The 22,264-nt window shown below is 46.6% G+C and overlaps 3 protein-coding genes across 6 annotated transcripts in view; all 3 read left to right on the top strand.

The window, feature by feature from the left end:
• Window positions 1-22,264, top strand: part of LOC310670210 (uncharacterized protein) — a 48,113-nt gene that overhangs the window by 13,449 nt on the left and 12,400 nt on the right. The window lies entirely within an intron of this gene.
• Window positions 1,035-20,310, top strand: LOC310670711 (uncharacterized protein). Of its 3 annotated transcripts, none has more exons than XM_083426407.1 (4): window positions 1,035-1,252; window positions 2,565-2,715; window positions 5,470-6,533; window positions 20,213-20,310. In XM_083426407.1, the coding sequence occupies exons 2-3, from the start codon at window positions 2,616-2,618 to the stop codon at window positions 6,510-6,512; spliced, it is 1,143 nt and encodes a 380-aa protein (XP_083282533.1). In that variant the 5' UTR covers window positions 1,035-1,252; window positions 2,565-2,615; the 3' UTR covers window positions 6,513-6,533; window positions 20,213-20,310. The 3 variants fall into 3 exon arrangements, with proteins under 3 accessions (XP_083282533.1, XP_083282532.1, XP_083282534.1); XM_083426406.1 differs by having other exon boundaries at window positions 2,529-2,715; XM_083426408.1 differs by lacking the exons at window positions 1,035-1,252; window positions 2,565-2,715 and adding an exon at window positions 4,707-5,095 and having other exon boundaries at window positions 5,452-6,533.
• LOC310670546 (uncharacterized protein) lies at window positions 12,016-20,310 on the top strand. Of its 2 annotated transcripts, none has more exons than XM_083426053.1 (3): window positions 12,016-12,198; window positions 16,238-16,388; window positions 19,055-20,310. In XM_083426053.1, the coding sequence occupies exons 1-3, from the start codon at window positions 12,037-12,039 to the stop codon at window positions 20,188-20,190; spliced, it is 1,449 nt and encodes a 482-aa protein (XP_083282179.1). In that variant the 5' UTR covers window positions 12,016-12,036; the 3' UTR covers window positions 20,191-20,310. The 2 variants fall into 2 exon arrangements, with proteins under 2 accessions (XP_083282179.1, XP_083282178.1); XM_083426052.1 differs by having other exon boundaries at window positions 16,202-16,388.

Here is a 22,264-nt window from a genome sequence, read left to right as displayed (position 1 = left end):
TGCCCGTATGGGCCAGTCTTGACAGACTCTAGGGTTGTGCGTCCATCTCACTCAAAGAGGCCGGGGGCCAGCGCTGTCCGAAGACACTTCCGGGTCACGTGGCCAGCATGACATCGCTGCTCTGGTGAGCCAGAGCCGCACACGGAAACGCCGTTTACCTTCCCGCTAGTAAGCGGTCCCTATTTATCTACTTGCACCCGAGAGTGCTTTCGAACTGCTAGGTTGGCAGGCGCTGGGACCGAACAGCGGGAGCGCACCCCGCTGCGGGGATTCGAAACTACCTTACATTGCGTTTAAAACCAAAATCGCATTTGGATAGAAACTGTTCTTCAGTTTCATCCAGTGCTTTACCAACAGCACTGGCTCCTGGTGGAGTACAGGGTCAGGTTTAAGGTGCTGGTTTTGACCTGTAAAGCCCTATGCGGCCTAGGATCCACGTAACTACGGGACCGCCTCTCCTGGTATGCCCCACGGAGGACTTTAAGGTCCACAAATGACAACACTTTGGAGGTCCCAAATACAGGTATTACTGGACAGAGCCAATCGTCTTCCACCCCCCATGCAATTATGGTGTTTTTAAAAATGTGGGGCTTTATTCCGTGAGTACTCAAACATCCACAACATTCCCCAACTGTTCAAAGTATGGCACTTACTGTAACAATTCCATGGTGAGTACCTGCACCTTTATTGCATTAAAAGCAAGCACTGAAAAAAAGGGGTTGCTTCTTAAATTTATTGCTTTATTTTTCACGACAGAAAACGAAGCAAAGCACTCCCCTTCTGTCCTTACAAATTAAAATTGCCCTCCACTTTTTCTCAGTACTTCCCACGAAGAATATTTATTTCACATCCGTAGTGTACATTCAGCACGTATTGAAAGTACATGGTTCCCCCCAAAAGATTCATGGGAGGGGTTGCATGTGAAGAATTCTTTGGCAGTTAGTCTGTCCGGCAGCTGCCGCTGCTGCAAGTCCCTGTTCAATGTTCCTGTGTCTCTGTGTCTGTGAGGAGGCTGAGCGTGGAGAGAAACTTCTCCTTCCTCCTCAGAGTTGCCTCCACTTCCGGCTTCACCAGCAGAGATAAAATTGGGGCCTGAAAAGGAGGGAGGGAGGGAAGGAGGCGGGAAGCGGGGCTGTGTCGCGCGGAGGCAGAGGAGGGGCTTCTTCCTAATCAAGCCTCCTAATTAAGCGCCCTCACTCCCTGCCTCCCACGCGGGGGCTCCCATTCCCGCCCCCGCTGCCCGGGATTTCGGGTGAGTGCAAAGCCAATGGCGGGGAAGGAGGGAAGGGGCTTTGCGAGGGGGTCCAGGATGAGAAGCCCCGGGACGGGGAGAAGAGAAGGGAGGAAAGGGAGCTGTTTCCTTAAAGGGGGCCTTGAAGGGGGGGGGAGAAGCTTCCTCCTGCAGGGATCTGGTGCATAGGGAGTTGCAGGGAAGGAGGCGGGAAAGGGGAGAGGGGGGGAATTGCTGGCCAGGATCGCCTTAATAATAGTATCAATTTTAATATTTATACCCCAGCAGAAGACCCCTCGCATGAGGGCCTCTGTGTCCGGCTTCCTTCCTTCCTTCCTTAGGCAACAGGTGAAAGCCTTTCTCTTCTCCCAGGGGTTTGGCTCATTAAACAATCTATGGACTTCACGACTGCATTGGGGGGGGGGGTGTCGTTTTTATTTCTTACTCTGCTATGCATCTCTGTGTTTTTCTATTGTATGCTGCCCTGTGATCTTTGGAGGAAGGGCAGTATAGAAATGGAAAGTATAGCAGTAAAAATAGGTTTTAAAGAAGTGCCCACTTTAAGATATCACGTGGTGTAAACGTGTATGTTGTCCTCTAGGTTCAAACACATGGTAAGAGCAAGCAGTGCTCCAAAGTTCTTATCTTTTGAACTTGCCATATAAGTTGTTTACTCCTGATCAAAGCTCCTGTTTCCCAAAAGGAATGGGGGGGGGGGTCTCCTCACCACTTTTAACCCCCCCACTCCCACCACATGGAAGGCGGAGGACGTGTTCATTCACAATCCAAGTGTTTACCATGTGTGTATCTGAAGTGAACCAGGCGCTGCAGCTCCTTCCCCTCTCACTGGGCTGCAGAGGAGGAAACGGATGGGATTGAAGGCTCTTCCTGCCTCTCTCCCCTGAGCAAGAAGAGCAAAGGGTGTTTGCAGGGCAGGAGGGCAGAGGGAGCAGTGGGCGGATCCACCGCCTCTCCCAGGGGGTCCAGATGCAAGCAAGGGGCTTCCTTCTTCTCCATGCAAGGACCATCCATGTATTCAGAGCAGTCCTCTGCAGATTAACTCTTAGGTTCCAAAGAATCTACTCTCAGGCCACTAATGTGCATACCATGCCAGCCTTAGGAAGGGAGGTGGGACAGGCAGGTGAAAGGAATTGTCAAAGCTGTTTGAAAATGGGTGGAGGCTCTTGGGAAGAGGGTGCCCAGTTGGGGCTTCTCCAGGGGCAGCAGAATGTTTTGGGCAGGAGAATCCCTGCAGGGGCTCTCAGACTCCCTTGGCTTCTTCTTCCCTCCCTCCCAGGAAGCTGCAACTTGCTCTGGATTCTGCGGTCTTCAGGAAGCTGAACCTGCAAACCTAGCTGAGACTGAACCTGCAACCCTGGCCAGGATGGAAGGAGGAAGATGGATGGTTGACCTGGTCAGGCTGTCTCCCACATCCCTCCCCACAACCTCTGAGCATTCCCTCCCAGGACCCTTGGAGAAATCTGGTGAGTTCCAGGGGAGAGGAGATGGGGACAGGGGTAGATGGATGGTGGCGGGAGAAAGAGGAAAAGATGGAGAGGAGACAAATGGAAGGAAGTTCCTGACAGGTAGAAGGAAGGGGTGAGGCCTTCTCCAAAGCAGCTCTTTGTTTCTTGAATCCTTTTCATAAAGTAGTTGGGGCCAAATTCTTCCTCCAGGCTTTGAAATCTTAGGTGTTATTTCCACGGCAGGATTAATTGATGATAATGATGTTGCACACCAATCCTGAAAAATGGGTGAAGGGGAATGGAAATGCTTCCCATAGTTATTTATAATTCATATATTAAAATTATTTCTATTACCTTTATTTTTTATAGACAGGGTCAGAGTGATACATTCCACCAGCATCAAAACACAATAGATGCATGCACCTCCCCAGTTTTGTGGGCTTAAAGGACAAAGGACCAGTTATCATGATACACGATTCCTGTGGCTGGAGGCTCTACACTTAGGATTGGGCATATAAAGTCCAAGAGTGTCTGGTATTATAAGCAAATTGTGTAAACTTGCCAATCTTACAGACTGGGGTTGTTTGTGAGAGTGAGTGAGTGGGATAATAATTTATAGCACCCCTGTAATTTTGTCCGTCCCTAAGCTTCTATGGAGATACTGTGGTACAACCTTGGTACAAATTTCAAAATAAGTACACAAAGCCAACAAAGAAACTCAGAAGTTTATAGTGACACCAGGTAAAGGTAAAGGGACCCCTGACCATTAGGTGCAGTCGTGACCGACTCTGGGGTTGCGGCGCTCATCTCGCTTTACTGGCTGAGGGTGTGGGATGTGAAACACAGGAGCAGTCAATTACAACCTTCCTAGAGTGTACATGTTTAGACATGGGGAGGGATGTTTGTCCAGCCAGCAGGTAAACTTCCTGTTTCCCTCTGGGCTGGGACAGACTTCTTCCGCATGTGACTAGAGGTGGGTGTGGCCTCACCTGTGCTGGTAGCGACAAAAACACAGGGCAGGGGCAGCCATCTCTCTCTTACCTCTCTTGCCTCTCTTCCATCGAACAAGCAACATCTACTAAGCTAAGATGCCCTCTTGGCTCCCAGCCAAGAGTGGAGAAAGGGACTATCTTCTTATAAGATAGAATCCAAATGTATATTACTTCAAAAAGCTTAAGTCTGCCTTCTGGGATCCGATTGTGAACAGAATGTGAATGAACTCTTTTTATACTTTTGTAAAGGACTGTGTCGTCTCTTCTATTTCATGAGGGAATAAGGGGGAAATTACCAGAGTAATTGTGATAGAGGCTTAAGCAAGCTGCCGTTGCAAACTTAAAATAAAGGGGAATGTTTTACTCTGGCGATATTTTGGGAACTTGTTAACACAAGTTGGATAAGGATATAACTAGACATTATATCCTCTCCTGCATCCCTGAACATTCCCACAGAGGGAGCCAGCGTACAGCTTCCGGGTCATGTGGCCAGCATGGCTAAACCTCTTCTGGAGAACCAGAGATGCGCACGGAACGCCTTTTACCTTCCCGCCGGAGTGGTACCTATTTATCTACTTGCACTTTGACATGCTTTTGAACAGCTAGGTTGGCAGGAGCAGGGACCGAGCAACGGAAGCTCACCCCGTCATGGGGATTCGAACTGCCGACCTTCTGATCAGCAAGCTGTGGCTCTGTGGTTTAGACCACAGCGCCACCCGCGTCCCTTAAAGATCCCTTAGAGAGATCCTTTAACTCCAATCTCAGCAGGAATCAGCACAGTGCTGAGATGGGATAGAAGTCCTGATCCCTCTGGCTGCTCTTTAAAGAGGGTTTCTAAAGAACAATCAGATGGGTCTTTTTTCATGGATCTCATTGCTAATTCAGCAGGGTCTTCTTGTGCTCTTATTTTTCCCCATCCCAGCACTGGGGTTGGAAGGTCTAAACATGCTGGTTCATAGCTGTCAAATTTCAGATTTGAAAATAGGGGATCAGCAGTCTCGAAAATAAGTGGTGCCTGTGGCACCACGTATCCTGCTCAAACTTCCACTTTGCCAGACTGTAGCCCACAAAAGCTTAGGCCATAATCCATTTATCGGCCTTTAAGGGCTGCAAAAGATGAATAAACAGAAGCATAGTTCATCTATGGAATCCATCCTACAGGAGACAGTGACAGCCAGCAATATGGATAGCTTGAAAAAAAGGATAAGACTGATGTCTCTGCTCTGCCCTCGCGGTCCTAGGCAATAATGCTTCTTGATACTAGTTTCTGGAAAGCACACGAAGGCAGAGAAGACTCTTGTGCTCCAGTCCTGCTTGCCGGTTTCCCACAGGCATCTGGTTGGCCTCTGTGAGAAGAGGATGCTGGACTAGGTGGGCCTTTGCCTGATCCAGCAGGCTCTTCTTAGGTTCCAATATATTGCAATATTTCTACAGTTACATGTAGCACTTAAGTTTTACTGATTTCACTAAGGAGATATTGTTACTCGAGCATGAGATCATTTCCTCACTTGAAAAATAAAAATACAGAGATGTATCTAATAAGCTAATTCCACCATAGATTTGTATTATAAAATGATGGTGCATTATTAAGTGTGAATGAAGTGCTCAGGTGCTGCTGTTGCCATTATCTCATCTGCTTTGCAAAAAAATTGGAACCTAGAGAGGACAGTGGAGATTGGAGACGGTGTTAAAATGAGAGAAGATGCAGATTGGGATTGACATGTGTTCAGTTCCATTCTTGTATTTCTTGAAAGTCTAACAGGATTCTCTTTCCTCCCAGACTCCCAAACAGGTGAGGAATATGAAGGTCACAATTCTATGGAGCCACCTGTCAATTCATTGGGAAGAACAAAGAAACTGAGGATACAACAACAAACTCACAAAGGAGAGAAACTATTTGAATGTATGACGTGTGGAACGAACTTTAGTCATAGTCAAGCACTTAGAATACATCAACAAACTCACACGCGTGAGAAACCGTTTAAATGTATGGAGTGCAGTAAGAGCTTCAGTCAAAGCGGACATCTTAGAATACACCAACGAACTCACACAGGGGAGAAACCATTTAATTGTATGGAGTGCGGTAAGAGCTTCAGTCAAAGCGGACATCTTAGAATACACCAACGAACTCACACAGGGGAGAAACCATTTAAATGTTTTGAGTGTGGAAAGAGCTTCAGTGAAAGTGGAGCACTTAGAATACACCAACGAACTCACACAGGGGGAAAACCATTTAAATGTATAGAATGTGGAAAGAGCTTCAGTGATAGTGGATTATTTAGAAGACATCAACGAACTCACACAGGGGAGAAACCATTTAAATGTATGGAGTGCGGTAAGAGCTTCAGTGATAGTGGAAATCTTAGAAGACACCAACAAACTCACACAGGGGAGAAACCATTTAAATGTATTGAATGTGGAAAGAGCTTCAGTCGATATGGACACCTTAGAATACATCAACGAACTCACACAGGGGAGAAACCATTTAGATGTCCTGAATGTGGAAAGAGCTTCAGTGAAAGTGGAAAACTTAGAAGACACCAACGAATTCACATGGGGGAGAAACCATTTAAATGTATTGAATGTGGAAAGAGCTTCAGTCAAAGTGGAGCACTTAGAATACATCAACGAACTCACACAGGGGAAAAACCATTTAAATGTATTGAATGTAGAAAGAGCTTCCATGAAAGTGGAACACTTAGAAGACATCAAGGAACACACACGGGGGAGAAACCATTTAAATGTATTGAATGTGGAAAGACCTACAGTCAAAGTGGAGCACTTAGAATACATCAACGAACTCACACTGGGGAAAAACCATAGCTAATTTAATAAACTGCATAGGTGTTTTGTACCATTCCTTCTATGCTTCCTTGCAATACTGACAAAATCAAATTTTCTTTGTCGAGCTGAAAGGCATTCCTTTGAGCCTCATTTGTGGTGAGGCCCTCTCCATCCTGAAGAAGGCCCACCTGCAGACACACTTCAGGACGAAGCACATTCAATACGAGGAGTTCCAAGGGCAGCTGCGCAAGGAGAAGGTCAAGGCGCTGAAAACGGACCTGTTGGGTAACCTGTGGCCCCTCCAGATGATGTCAAATTGCAACTCACGACTTTTTTAGCCGCTGGCCACGCCAGCTGGGGCTCATGGGAGCTGGAGTCCAAGGATAGCGGTCACAAATGCTGGGGACAATTCAAATCCCTCCTCAGTCGTGAAGCTGATTGGGTGACTTAAAGCTGGTCACCATCTTTATGCGAAACCTCCCACGCAGGGTTGCTGTGTGCTTTAAAGCAATATATCTTGTGGTGGGCTTGATGAGGGAATTGTGGAACAGAAATGTAAATAAAGCATTCTTTGCCTCCAAATTGCATATAGCAAGCACCTGTGTTGTTGAACTCTAGCTGAAGTCTCAGCATCTGCTTCCTCAGCACTCTGCACTTTCTCTCCGGAAACCTCCAGCTGTCAGGAGACAGGAACCCGCCAATACCCCCCAGTTCATAAACAGTCTACCAAGAGCTGAGATTGGAAGTGGACAACCAGGGAAAATTAGGGAAACATTTTCATTTCCACGCTTATGAATGTTGATTTGAATCAATTCATTTGATGTGTTCAAAATAGTAGGGAAAATTTATGGCTGACACCACCTTGGGATAGTTTTGACAGGAATTCGGGGAACTGGGAATATTTTTAGTTCCATCAGGGTTGATGGATCAGCAAATAGCTGGAGAGGATTAAGGGGCGGGAATCAGGCCTTCTTTCTCGTGTGACAGATAACAGATTCCACAGTTGTTAAAGCTGACCATTTGCTGCCTCCCAAAATGATGCTTAAGCCTCTCCCCCCCCCCAAAAAAAAACAACAACTCAAACATGGCAGCTGGTCTTCTCAAACGGGCCAATGTAAGGTTCATTTGGCAAGTTTGTTGTTGTTTAGTTATGTCTGACTCTTCGTGACCCCATGGACCAGAGCACACCAGGCACTTCTGTCTTCCACTGCCTCCCGCAACTTGGTCAAACTCATGTTCGTAGCTTTGAGGACACTGTCGAACCATCTCGTCCTCTGTCATCCCCTTCTCTTTGTGCCCTCCATCTTTCCCAACATCAGGGTCTTTTCCAGGGAGCCTTCCCTTATCATGAGGTGGCCAAAGTATTGGAGCCTCAGCTTCACGATCTGTCCTTCCAGTGAGCACTCAGGGCTGATCTTCTTCAGAATGGATAGGTTTGATCTTGCAGTCCATGGGACTCTCAAGAGTCTCCTCCAGCACCATAATTCAAAAGCATCAATTCTTCGTCGATCATCCTTCTTTATGGTCCGGCTCTCACTACCATACATCACTACTGGGAAAACCATAGCTTTAACTATACGGACCTTTGTTGGCAAGGTGATGTCTCTGCTTTTTAAGATGCTGTCTAGGTTTCTCATTGCTTTTCTCCCAAGAAGCAGGCGCTTTTTAATTTCGTAACTGCTGTCACCATCAGCAGTGATCATGGAGCCCAAGAAAGTAAAATCTCTCACTGCCTCCATTTCTTCCCCTTCTATTTGCCAGGAGGTGATAGGGCCAGTGGCCATGTTCTTCGTTTTTTTGCTGTTGAGCTTCAGACCATATTTTGTGCTCTCCTCTTTCACCTTTAATAAAAGGTTCTTTAATTCCTCCTCGCTTTCTGCCATCAAGGTTGTGTCATCTGCATATCTGAGGTTGTTGATATTTCTTCCAGCAATCTTAATTCTGGCTTGGGATTCATCCAGACCAGCCTTTCGCATGTTGAATTCCGCATATAAGTTAAATAAGCGGGGAGCAATATACAGCCTTGTTGTACTCCTTTCCCAATTTTGAACCAATCAGTTGTTCCATATCCAGTTCTAACTGTAGGTTCTTGTCCCACATATAGATTGCTTATGTTAAGGAAATTGGGGGGGGGGCACATCTTTAATGTTTTTAATGTTACAAATATGATGCCTGAATGTATCCTTTGACTTGACAGCTCAGGGAAGTTACCGTATTTTTTACTCTATAAGACTCACTTTTCCCCTCCTAAAAAGTAAGGGGAAATGTGTGTGTGTCTTATGGAGTGAATGCAGGCTGCAAGCTATCACAGAAGCCAGAACAGCAAGAGGGATTGCTACTTTCACTGCGCAGCGATCCCTCTTGCTGTTATGGCTTCTGAGATTCAGAATACTTTTTTTCTTGTTTTCCTCCTCCAAAAACTAGATGCTTCTTGTGGTCTGGTGCATCTTATAGAGCGAAAAATACGGTACCTAGCTTTAAAAATAATATAAAAACAACTCCTTTGCCAGTTTCCTCCGTTCCAGACCTAGTGTTGGCCTATGCTAATCTTATACCTGAGTCTTGCCTGACATGTCTGCTTATGCTAATCTTGTACCAAAGACTTGTATGGACATGTTTGCCAAGATTAAACTAGTGTAACCCCTGTTTACCCCTCCCCTTTTGTGACATGTCAGTGATGTAACAATGATATAGCAATGATGCTCTACAAATTGTATTCTGGGATATGGTGGGGAAGTTTTAAAAGTCTTTGTCACCCTATCCTCGGGGTTCAAAATTCCTCTTTGAACTTCTTGCGCAATAAACTTTGGTCTACAGCTATTTGCTCCAGTTGGTGGCTGGACTCCTTCCTTTATTCCGCAAGGGACCCGTGGGCTCTTCCCAACGAGCTGGTTTGACTGAACAGCCTCACACCTAGATTTTTCCATAACACTCAGCAGACAGATGAGGTGATCAGGCACTCCCATTTCTTTAAGGACTTGCCATAGTTTGCTGTGGTTGACACAGTCAAAGGCTTTTTCATAGTCAATGAAGCAGAAGTAGATGTCTTTCTGGAACTCTCTAGCTTTCTCCATAATCCAGCATGATTGCAATTTGATCTCTGGTTCCTCTGCCCCTTCGAAATCCAGCTTGCACTTCTGGGAGTTCTCAATCCAAATACTGCTTAAGCCTGCCTTGTAGAATTTTAAGCATAACCTTGCTAGCGTGTGAAATGAGCGCAATTGTGCGGTAGTTGGAACATTCTTTGGCACTGCCCTTCTTTGGGATTGGGATGTAGACTGACCTTCGCCAATCTTCTGGCCACTGCTGAGTTTTCCAAATCTGCTGGCATATTGAGTGTAGCACTTTAACAGCATCATCTTTTAAAATTTTGGTTTTCAGGGAAGAAGCAGCCCTGGAAAATAAGGCAGGAATGAACCTTGAATCTTGCTAACAAAATCCTTTCATAGCTTTTTGTTGAGGGTGTGGCTGCTAATCTTAAAGCCAGGATGAGCACTAAGAATTGGGCATCATTTCCTCTGTTATAAAAAATAAAATGAAATACTTGTCTGCTTCTAAAGAAACCCTTTAGAATGCATTCTTACTCTTTTTTCATATAAAAAATTCAAACAGCTGTGCAAAGGTGCTCCTGTGCAATGCAATGTCAGAATAACAAAATAATGAAACATCTCACAAGAGCCTTGTTTTTTAAATATACAGCTAAAAAACCTTAAAACTCGTACAACACTTACCAAATACAAATCTAATAGCAGGGACTAGGAGGCAACCTGATATTCAAGGCTTCACCCCTCCCCCAAACTCTGAGCTTTTGGTTTCTCTTTAGACACTCATCTGTGGTCGCCTGGAGCATTTGAGGGAAAAGAGAGATAACATTCTGGCATACGAAGCAAACATAGAAGAAGAAAGTGACAACCTGTTTGTAAGTGTCATTGTTACTTGGAAGGGAACAAGTGTTATAAGTTTAATGTACATATAATGCTGTGCTTGAATGCATTGTAATAAAAATACTCTTAGACTTAGGCAAGAGGTTCCACTCTGACAAAAGCATCAGAGGAGGCTGGATCTTTCCTCATAACTCACGGAAGGAAGCTTAAACTTGAGAAGCCAGTGTGTTCTTGCTGGAGATGGCTAGGAGAAGCAGCAGCAGCAGTTGCAAATAAGTCATGCAATGTTGAAGAAGCTTAGGATCTCCTTCTGGGACCAGAGAGAGGAAAGCTTACTGAATTACATAAAGGACTGATCATTGTTTGCAACGTGCTACTTTATCATGCTTATCTTATTGTTAGACTGTTTAAGACTGTTCTGCAGTAAAGCATCAAAACTTATGTTTGTGATGGAGAGAATTCATTTCCACACAAGGTCCAGATCAGGAATTCCACGGAACAACTTTAACAGTACTTGAAGGGTACTTCAACAAGTACCTGAAGGGAGGCGGGTGGTGCTGTGGGTTAAACCACAGAGCCTAGGGCTTGCCGATCAGAAGGTCGGCGGTTCGAATCCCCGCGACGGGGTGAGCTCCCGTTGCTTGGTCCCTGCTCCTGCCAACCTAGCAGTTCAAAAGCTGTCAAAGTGCAAGTAGATAAATAGGTACCGCTCCGACAGGAAGGTAAACGGCGTTTCCGAGTGCTGCTCTGGTTCACCAGAAGTAGCTTAGTCATGCTGGCCACATGACCCGGAAGCTGTACGCCGGCTCCCTCGGCCAGAAAAGCGAGATGAGCGCCGCAACCCCAGAGTTGTCTACAACTGGGTCTAATGGTCAGGGGTCCCTTTACCTTTACCTTTACTTGAAGGACCAAACCAAGAATTACAACGATCTCTTCCTCAAAATGGTTCAGCCTCCACCACCTTTACTGCAGTCAACTGAAGGCAACCAACTATGCCCTGGGCCCCCCGATCTTTCTCACTGCCAATGAAAACTAATAAATGAAAAGGAAGAGAACCTACCCACATCACACTGACACAAACACCTTGCATATGAACTTTGCAAAATAATGAAAGTGTACTACCCCTCCCCCACCCTGCTTGCTCTCCCCACCTCTCAATTCCCCAGCCTTACACTGTATACAACATTAAAGTCTGTCTGTCTGTCAATTTTTATGATATCCAAACAGAGTAGCTTATAGTTAGGAAGCCAATACCCTCCCTTCAGATGTGAAGGAAATAAGCAGCTATCCTATCCTAAAAGACATCTGAAGGCATCCCTGTTTAGGGAAGTTTTTGATATTTAATGCTGTACTGTTTTTAACACTTGATTGGAAGCCGCCCAGAGTGGCTGGGGAAACTCAGCCAGTGGGGGGGGGTATAAATAAATTATTATTATTATTATTATTATTATTATTATTATTATTATTATTATTCTGGAAATATTTAGTGATGAGGATTGCACATCAGATTGTGATTGATTGCACATCAGATCACAAGGAGACTTATTTGTCCAACATTCTGGATATCCTATAAGATGCCAGGTAGATTCCAATAATACAAAAAAATTTGAGGGACAGCGCAAGGGGGCGCATCCAGCCTCGCAGCCTCCCAGGGCCCAACCCACAGCCAGCGAGCTCCGATGCTCAGAGAGGCAGGAAACGGGGCCAGCCAGGGGGACTCGAGAGCGGCTGCACTTTCCTGTCCCCCGCCGAGGAGGGCGGAGGAGCAGCGGCCCCTGGCCTGGCGAGTTTCCCCGGAGAGGAGCCGGATTCCGCTGCAGGGACGGAGCGAGGAGTCCGAGGTGCAGGAGGGCACGTGCGCCTGGCAGGATCAGGCCCCGAGTGGAGTCAGAGGCTGCAGGGCGCCCCCCAACCGGGTTGGAAGGGGAAGGGGCGCAGCTCAGGGGCAGGGCATCTGCAGGAGGGCACAGGGGCAAACATCTCTGGCTCAGGCTGGCACGGACCCTGCCGGAGACCCTGAGAAGCTGCTCCCTTCAGTCCTGAGCTCAAGGGGCAGAATGAGGGGTCCAAGGCAGCTGCTGCTTCGCGATGGACGAGGCATATAGTCGTCCCATGATCAGCGGCGTAGCTGGCGCTTTTGCCGCCCCTCTCCCTCTCCCTTATCAGGGAGCCCCGTCCTCTTCCACGGTCCTCCCCACGGCGGAGAGGGAAGGGGAGGCAGGAAGAGCAGTGCAGCAGGGGGGGCCCTCTCACTCTGCAGCCCCCCTGACATCCTTTGCAAGCCACTACTCCTGCCCCCCCTCCTCTGCCAGTGCCATTGATAAACCTATCGCCCCCCTTCGTGAATTGGTCTGATCGCCTTTTAAAGCTCTCTTAGCCACCACCATCGTCGCATCTTGTGGCAATGATGTCCATCAGATTCATTTAGCAAGGAAATGGTTTCTTTTGCCTGCCCCAAATCAAGGTACACTGTGCCTACACATGGAGCCTCTGTTGTTCTGTCACGGCTAATAGATCTTTTCCCCGGAGAATGCATCTGATCTTTCCCCAAACTATCAAAGTTAGTGACCTCTTGTGTCTGGGTGTGAATAAGTGTGACAGGCTTAAACATGTCTCATTAATTGTTTTATTTCCACCTTCCTCAGTAATACAGCTGAGTTTTCAGATGAAGGCTGAGAGTTGAAGTGGGTGACAGTTTTGAGAACGCAGAGGAAAGGAGGATTCTTAAGGAGTGTGGCATATGGAAATGAATTAAGGTTAATAAAAACATTGAAGACAGTATTGTTAAAGACTGAGGAAGGCGAAATTGAAATTAGCTATTCATGTTCAGATTATTACTCCACAACCAGAATGCATCACTCCAGGAAGGACCCCCACCCAACCTTTAGTGAGAGAGGGGAAGGAGAGACGGACTCCGCATGGGTAGTTGCACAAATTTACCAGCTGTGGTCCTGCACTGACAAGAAGGCTAACAAACGGGAGCTGGGAATGTGCTCTTGCCATCTCTCCCTGAATCTGCCTCCTGACCTAATTGTCCCAGCTTACCTCATGATTGGGCCGGCTCTGATGGTGAACTGTGATGAAGCCATAACTAACAAACTTTCTATTTTGCCCAAACAAGGAAACTACGGCTGCCAGCTTTGGAATAAGCTGGGATATTAAGCTAACTTCAAACTGTGCTTGGTCAAAACAGGAAACTGGTTGATCAGTGGCTTCGTGGTTTGACTGATCCCACTGAGAGCAGTAAAAATAGGAAGCCCTGTTGCATTTGAAGGGGTTGTTTGGACGGAGTCTCTGATCAGCATGCCTAGCAGGACAGGCTTAAAAAGGTAAAGGGACCCCTGACCATTAGGTCCAATCGTGACCGACTCTGGGGTTGAGGCGCTCATCTCGCTTTATTGGCCGAGGGAGCCGTCGTGGCCAGCATGACTAAGCTACTTCAGGTGAACTAGAGCAGCGCACGGAAACGCTGTTTACCTACTTGCACTTTGACGTTCTTTTGAACTGCTAGGTTGGCAGGAGCAGGGGCCGAGCAACGGGAGCTCACCCTGTTGCAGGGATGCGAACTGCCGACCTTCTGATCGGCAAGTCCTAGGCTCTGTGGTTAACCCACAGTGCCACCCGCGTCCCAGGACAGGCTTAGGAAGCAATTATTATTATTATTATTATTATTATTATTATTATTATTTGCATCCTGGGTTGCCTCTGCCCATCTGGGTAGCTTCCAACAAAATAAAAACCATCAAAAATTTCCTTGTAAAAGGCTGCCTTCGGAAGTCTTCCATTTTGTAGAAATGGCCTTCGGTTTTAAAGAATTGCCCTCCTTAAGGAATCACGTGGTGTAAACATGTATGTTGTCCTCTAGGTCCAAGCACACACAGACACACACATAGTAGGAGCAAGCAGTGCTCCAAAGTGCTTATCTTGCAAACTTGCGATCTAAGTTGTTTACTCCTGACCAAAGTTCCTGTTTCCCAAAAGGACAGGAGGGGGAGCAGAGGAGGAAACGGATGGGTTTGAAGGCTCCTTCTGCCTCTCTCACCTGATGAACAAAAGCAAAGGGCTTTTGCAGGACAGGAGGACAACGGAGGCAACAGCGAGGGCAGAGGGAGCAGTGGGCGGATCCACCGCCTCTCCCAGGGGGTCCAGATGCAAGCAAGGGGCTTCCTTCTTCGCCATGCAAGGGCCACCCATGTATTCAGAGCAGTCCTTTGCAGATTAACTCTTAAATTCCAAGGGACCTACTCTCAGGCCACTAATGTGCATACCATGCCAGGCTTAGGAAGGGAGGTGGGACAGGCAGGTGAAAGAAATTGCCAAAGGTGTTTGAAAATGGGTGGAGGCTCTTGGGAAGGGGGTGCCTGCTTCTGAATGAACTTTATTAGGGTCACAGACCAGGATTAAAAAAGCATATAGATAAAATAGCAGTTAGGATTTTTTTAACCAATAATTGTTAGAGCAAATTAGGACATGGAAACGCATAGGATAAAACATCTAAATAAAATACAAGATTAAACACGGATAATGGATGGATAAAAAAACTGCTAATTAAAACAGATAAGAACTAAAAACAAACAAAGACACACAGTTAAAAGAACTGTAAGAGCATAAGAACTAAAAGACTCACAGTTAAAACAACTAGAAGAGACTGCAGAGTAGAAGCCTCTTAAATAGAGGACACTCACAACATTAGAAACTGCTGTGCAAATATGGTTAAAACAGACAATTAAAACAATGTTCAACGCTAAATTTAGAAATAATGTACAACAATAAACTGTCCCAGGGAGTTGACTCAGAGTCACCTATGGAATCGTTTCTGGGGCTTTTCATGTCGGACTATTTTGAGTTGGGCGATGGTCTGCGCCTACAGATCTGTAGACAGAATCTGGCGACCATCCAGGTCATCTTCTGATCTTTGCCCAAGAGCAAAAGGTCAAATTTTTGCTTTTTCAGGAGGTCGGCGAGCCTCACCAGTAGGGGATCCATGATCTTACTACGTGCCTCTTTATAAAAGGGACATTTAAAGAACAAGTGTTCTGGGCTTCCTATCTCTCCCAATGGACAGGTGCAAAGCCTCTGAGCATACGGGACCCTTCTAAAGGCTCCATCCAGTACCTGCGAGGGAAGAGCCGAGCTTCTGGCGAGTGTAAAGGCCCTTCTTGCACCCCTAGATACGAGAAAGAAGAGATATGCTGCCGGTGCGGCTATATATCCCTCGATTTCTCCAATTCTATAGTCAGGGCACCTTGCACAGTCCTGCTGTCTCTCGGTGTCTAATATTCTTTGCCTGAATGTAGCCTTTGCGTGGCCCAAGCCCAGACTTAGAAGGGCTTAAGGGGCAAAACCCAATTTCCGGAGGGTGTTCAGGACTGCAGTCTGCCAGCCTGACTGGAATTGGTCTCAGAGAATCATTGGGGCTATCCCTCAGGGGAGCAGGTTCAATGTCAGCCATTTGCGGATTGATATTAGGCAGATGTTAGCCTCCACTCTCATCATCCCCGTTTCCAATCTAACCCATGCGTTTGAGACACATCTGGGGACCTGAAGGAGAGCTCTAAGAAGTCTGGATTGAACTCTCTCAAGTGGGGAGAAAGCAGAGGAAGCCGGGTCCAAAAAGGAACAATAGAGGAGTTGTGCCAAAGTTTTGGCCTTGTATAATTTTGGAGCTGTGGGAATGAAGAAACCCCCTTGTGCTCTGAAGAATTTAAGGATACAAATAGCAGTTTTTTCCGCTAGGGGGTGCCCAATTGGGGCTTCTCCAGGGGCAGCAGAGTGTCTTGGGCAGGAGAATCCCTGCAGGGGCTCTCAGACTCCCTTGGCTTCTTCTTCTTCCCTCCCTCCCAGGAAGCTGCAACTTGCTCTGGTTTCTGCGCTCCTCAGGAAGCTGAACCTGCAAACCTAGCTGAGACTGAACCTGCAACCTTGGCCAGGATGGAAGGAGGAAGATGGACGGTTGACCTGGTCAGGCTGTCTCCCGCATCCCTCCCCACAACCTCTGAGCATTCCCTCCCAGGACCCTTGGAGAAATCTGGTGAGTTCCAGGGGAGAGGAGATGGGGACAGGGATAGATGGATGGTGGAGGGAGAAAGAGGAAAAGATGGAGAGGAGACAAATGGAAGGAAGTTCCTGACAGGAAGAAGGAAGGGGTGAGGCCTTCTCCGAAGCAGCTCTTTGTTTCTTGAATCCTTTTCCTAAAGTAGTGGGGGCAGATTTTCTTCCTCCAGGCTTTTAAATCTTAGGTGTTATTTCCACGGCAGGATTAATTGATGATAATGATATTGCACACCAATCCTGAAAAATGGGTGAAGGGGAATGGAAATGCTTCCCATAATTATTTATAATTAATGCTGTCAGGGGTTCAGGAGCAGAGGCACAGAAAAGGGAGGAAATAGAGAGCGAGGGGGAGGAGTCCGAAGGAAATGTTAGTGATGACAGCGGTCCGAGGTCTCTGAGTCTTTCCAGCGAATCGGAAGATTCACAGAAAGGGGCCCCCATGGTCAGGGCAAGGGGGGTGCCGAGGGGGACATCCCAGGAAGAAGGGGCCAGGGGGGACTCAGAGAGCAGCAGTTGGAAATCAGGACCAGCGTGCACACCAGAGTGCAGCAGGGGGGAGGAGTCCCAGACATCGGGATCAGGCGGCGCACTGGCAGCGGGAGAACATGAGTCAGGATTGACCACGCCTCCGTCGGGGAGCGAGGAAACGGTCAAGAGGAAGGTTGAAGGCTGGGCGCGCGCGCCAAGTTCAAATGTACAGGAGCGCGGCACAGTCGGCAGCCCGGATAGGGAGCCAGGTCCCAAAGCCCGCCGGAAAGAGCGGGAGGAGTCAGGGGGGTCATCGTCAGCCTCAGAAGAATCCAGGAAGGAAGGGACCCCGGAGGGTAGCAGGACCCAGAGGAGAAAGGAGAGACGGAAGAGGTGGAGTAAGGCTAGAGTCTTAAACTGGTGTACAGGGGGCGGAGATTCAGATGGAGCTTCGCCGATCTAACCCTAGACGTAGAGCTGGGGCGCTGCGGCTTGAAAATGGAAACTGTACTTCAATAAAGACTTTTGTACATTACTACCGGCTAGCGTTGGTCCTCTGTGAGCTGGGACCTGGAGCCAGCTCTGACAAATGCATTTAAATTGTTTCTGATACTCTTATTTTTTATAGGCAGGGTCAGAATGATACATTCCACCAGCATCAAAACACAATAAATCCATGCACCTCCCCACTTTGGTGGGCTTAAGGGACAAAGGACCAGTTATCATGATACACGATTCCTGTGGCTGGAGGCTCTACACTTAGGATTGGGCATATAAAGTCAAAGAGCGGATGGTATTATAAGCATATTGTGTAAACTTGCCAATCTTACAAACTGGGGTTGTTTGTGAGGGAGGGAGGGAGTGGGATAATAATTTATAGCGCCCCTGTGAAATGGCTTTGTTCTCCCGCACAGACGCGAGACAACTCCAGTAGTAATTATCTCAGATTTATTGCTCAAACTCATAAATCACTGTGCAGCTCAGTCTTCGGCCTGTTCATCCCAGCTTGCAGTTGCCGAGTCCTCCAGCAAAGAAGCCCCCACTTTCGCTTTCTTTTCCCCTCTTCTCGCAGATTCTCTCGAGCCTACGATTTTTTGGACAGGCTATTACTGGGGTGTCTGTGTCAGAGCTCAAACTGGAGCTAACAGTCTGTGCCCCCCCCCCCCCCCCGGCATCTCATCTTCCTGCTCTTTGTTCTTTGCTCCTGCTGCAGCTTGGCTGCTCCTCCCTGCTTCACATTCCAACCGAATCACATCTCCTGCGTTCTCAGGCTCTGTCAGCGGAGCCACGAGAGGCTTGAGATTCACAGAGCTGAAACCCTGTAATTTTGTCCGTCCCTAAGCTTCCATGGAGATACTGTGGTACAACCTTGGTGCAAATTTCAAAATAAGTACACAAAGCCAACAAAGAGACTCAGAGGTTTATAGTGGCACCAGGTTTCCTGGTCAAGAGTCCACTTTGTCAGACTGCAGCCCACAAAAGCTTAGGCCATAATACATTTATCAGCTTTTAAGGGCTGCAAAAGATGAATCAACAGAAGCATAGTTCAGCTATGGAATCCATCCTACAGGAGACAGTGACAGACAGCAACTTGGAGAGCTTGAAAAAAAGGATAAGACTGACGTCTCTGCTCTGCCCTCGCGGTCCTAGGCAATAACACTTCTTAATACTAGTTTCTGGAAAGCACACGAAGGCAGAGAAGACTCTTGTGCTCCAATCCTGCTTGCCGGTTTCCCACAGGCATCTGGTTGGCCTCTGTGCGAAGAGGATGCTGGACTAGGTGGGCCTTTGCCTGATCCAGCAGGCTCTTCTTAGGTTCCAATATATTGCAATATTTACATGTAGCACTTAAGTTTTATTTATTTCAAAAGGGAAATACTGTTACTTGAGCCTGAGATAATTTCTTCACTTCAGAAAGAAAAAATAGATGTGTCTAATAAGCCAGTTCCACCATAGATCTGTATTATAAAACAATGCTGCTTTATTAAGTGTGAATGGACTGATCATGTGTTGCTCTTGCCATTATCTCATCTGCTTTGCAAAAAATTTGGAAACTAGAGAGGACAGTGGAGAATGAAGATGTTACAATGAGAGAAGGTGCAGATTGGGATTGACATGTGTTCAGTTCCCTTTTTGTCTTTCTTGAAAGTCTAACAGGATTCTCTTTCCTCCCAGACTCCCAAACAGGTGAGGAAGATGAAAGTCAGAATTCTATGGAGCCACGTGTGAATTTATGGGGAAAAACAAAGAAATTGAGGATACAACATCAAACTCACAAAGGAGATAAACGATTTGAATGTTTTGAATGTGGAAAGAGCTTCAGTGAAAGTGGAAAACTTAGAAGACACCAACGAACTCACACGGGGGAGAAACCATTTAAATGTATAGAATGTGGAAAGAGCTACAGTCGAAGTGAAGAACTTAGAATACACCAACGAACTCACACAGGGGAGAAACCATTTAAATGTACTGTATGTGGAAAGAGCTTCAGTGATAGTGGATCACTTAGAATACACCAACGAACTCACACAGGGGAGAAACCATATAAATGTATTGACTGTGGAAAGAGCTTCAGTCGAAGTGGGGAACTTAGAAAACATCAACGAATTCATACAGGGGAGAAACCATTTAAATGTATTGAATGTGGAAAGAGTTTCAGCAAAAGTGGAGCACTTAGAAGACATCAACGAATTCATACAGGGGAGAAACCATTTAAATGTATTGAATGTGGAAAGAGTTTCAGTGAAAGTGGATCACTTAGAATACACCAACGAACTCACACGGGGGAGAAACCATTTCAATGTATGGAATGTGGAAAGAGCTACAGTCAAAATGAAACACTTAGAAGACACCAACGAACTCACACGGGGGAGAAACCATTTGAATGTGTGGATTGTGGAAAGAGCTTCAGTCGAAGTGGGGAACTTAGAATACACCAACGAACTCACACGGGGGAGAAACCATTTGAATGTGTGGATTGTGGAAAGAGCTTCAGTCGAAGTGGGGCACTTAGAATACACCAACGAACTCACACAGAGGAGAAACCATTTCAATGTATGGAATGTGGAAAGAACTTCAGTCGAAGTGGGGCACTTAGAAGACATCAACGAATTCACACAGGGGAGAAACCATTTAAATGTATTGAATGTGGAAAGAGTTTCAGTGAAAGTGAATCACTTAGAATACACCAACGAACTCATACAGGGGAGAAACCATTTAAATGTATGGAATGTGGAAACAGCTACCGTCAATCTGGAGCACTTAAAATACATCAACGAACTCACACAGGGGGAAAACCACAGATACTTTAATAAACTTTAATAAACCGCATAGGTGTTTTTTACCTTTCCTTCTATTCTTCCTTGCAATACTGTTAAAATCAAACCACCCCAATGCTTTCAGCCCCAGAAGAGGAGCTCCCCTTGGTGTCAGGGGAGGGGTCCAAGGGAGCATCTGGAGCCCTGCCATTCCTTCTGTCCCTGGCCCCTTCCCCTCCTCTCTCTGCCATCCCTGGGCCATTCCTTACTCCATAGCAGGAGACTGGATCTGTCTGTGATGGTGAGATGTCCTGGCCGGTTGAAGGACCACTTTCAGTTTTCTGCAGCTCTATCCTGACTTCTCATGGAAGCTGGAGTCATGAAGCAGGCGAAGACTGAGCACACCTAAGGGTGGTGCAGGGGTGGGTGGGATTCTGCTTAACCTTTCCCTGTCTGCTCCTTTTCTGGATCCAAATCCCCACACAAAAAGGGGCAGTGTGAGGGCACAGTCAGTGTTCTGGAGCTGCACTGAAAATCATTGCTTTGTGACCGTAAGAGGCCCTTCTCAAAAAAAAGAAGCACCAAGAGAATTTAAGCTACAGAATTTAAAACAAACAGATAATTACAAAAAAGAAAGTCTGGTGCCACATTGCGTAGGAGTTAGTTTACACACTCTTCCTGGGGCTGCCTTTGAAAAGAGCTCGGAAACTTCAATGGCTCAAAGAGTTGCAGACACATTACTGACCAGGGCTGCCTATAGTCAGCATAGGACTCCTATATGAGAACAGTTCCGTCTGCCTAATTGTCTGTTTCTGGACACAATCAACGTGTCCACAAGAAGAGGAAGATAGATTTGGAGTGCTGCATTTTCAAAAAAGATGGACATTTTCAAAAAAGATGGATTTGTCATGGACATGACAAATTCTTTGTGGAGCTGAAAGGCATGCCTGTGTGCCTCATTTGTGGTCCTGAAGAAGGCCCACCTGCAGAGGCACCACAGGACAAAAGCACCTCCAGTACGAGGAGTTCCAAGCTGTGCCAGGAGAAGGTGAAGGCGCTGAAAACAGACCTGTTGGGTAACCTGTGGCCCCTCCAGATGATGTCAAATTGCAACTCACGTCTTCTTCAAATTGTAACTCACATCCTCGGAATGGTTCAGCCTCTGCCACCTTTACTGCAGTCAACTGAAGGCAACCAACTATGCCCTGGGCCCCCCAATCTTTCTCACTGCCAGTGAAAACTAATAAATGAATAGGAAAAGAACCTTCCCATGTCACACTGACACAAACACCTTGCATATGAACTTTGTAAAACAATGAAAGTGTATTACCCCTCCCCCCGCTCGCTCTCCCCACCTCTCAATTCCCCAGCCTTACACTGTATACAACATTAAAGTCTGTCTGTCTGTGAATTTTTATGATATCCAAAGTAACAGAGTAGCTTATAGTTAGGAAGCGAAATAGCTATTCTAGTTGATAGTTCCTTTTTACAGACTATACAGTGGCCAGACTCTTGCTATTCAAAAGAACTTTACTTTCATAATCATATAACTGAGAAGAATAGAAGAGGAGTCTGTAACCTGAAGTGTATGTAACCTGAGGTACCACTGTACAATCTTCTGCTTATTCAAACATGGGCACGTTCTCCCTTGAATTCTTTTATAGTTTCTTATGAAACATTTTTCTTTCACATCAGCAGTATTGTCTCTGTTCCTGCACAGGTTTCTGCTTATTAACATTTAGTGGCCGCCGGGACTACATAACACCGGTCCTGAGAGATCTGCATTGGCTCCCAGTACGTTTCCGAGCACAATTCAAAGTGTTGGTGCTGACCTTTAAAGCCTTAAATGGCCTCGGTCCTGTATACCTGAAGGAGCATCTCCACCCCCATCGTTCAGCCCGGACACTGAGATCCAGCGCCGAGGGCCTTCTGGTGGTTCCCTCATTGCGAGAAGTGAGGTTACAGGGAACCAGACAGGGGGCCTTCTCTGTAGTGGTGCCCACCCTGTGAAACACCCTCCCTTCAATTGTGAAGGAAATAAGCAGCTATCCTATCTTTATAAGACATCTGAAGGCAGCCCTGTTTAGAGAAGTTTTTAATATTTAATGCTGTACTGTTTTTAACACTT

This window comes from Podarcis tiliguerta, assembly GCF_965153285.1.
Source record: "Podarcis tiliguerta genome assembly, chromosome: 2".
Taxonomy (NCBI): domain Eukaryota; kingdom Metazoa; phylum Chordata; class Lepidosauria; order Squamata; family Lacertidae; genus Podarcis; species Podarcis tiliguerta.
Note: the sequence above shows the minus strand (reverse complement) of the source record. Positions and strands in the feature narration are given on the sequence as shown.

Excerpts from the sequence above, each read along its gene's own strand:
- LOC310670546 (XM_083426052.1), top strand. The coding sequence starts at position 12,037 with ATGCTCAGAGAGGCAGGAAACGGGGCCAGCCAGGGGGACTCGAGAGCG. Across the intron at positions 12,199-16,201 it reads GACGGAGCGAGGAGTCCGAG|GAAGCTGCAACTTGCTCTGG; the intron begins GTGCAGGAGGGC and ends CCTCCCTCCCAG. Across the intron at positions 16,389-19,054 it reads AGGACCCTTGGAGAAATCTG|ACTCCCAAACAGGTGAGGAA; the intron begins GTGAGTTCCAGG and ends CTTTCCTCCCAG.
- LOC310670711 (XM_083426407.1), top strand. The coding sequence starts at position 2,616 with ATGGAAGGAGGAAGATGGATGGTTGACCTGGTCAGGCTGTCTCCCACA. Across the intron at positions 2,716-5,469 it reads AGGACCCTTGGAGAAATCTG|ACTCCCAAACAGGTGAGGAA; the intron begins GTGAGTTCCAGG and ends CTTTCCTCCCAG.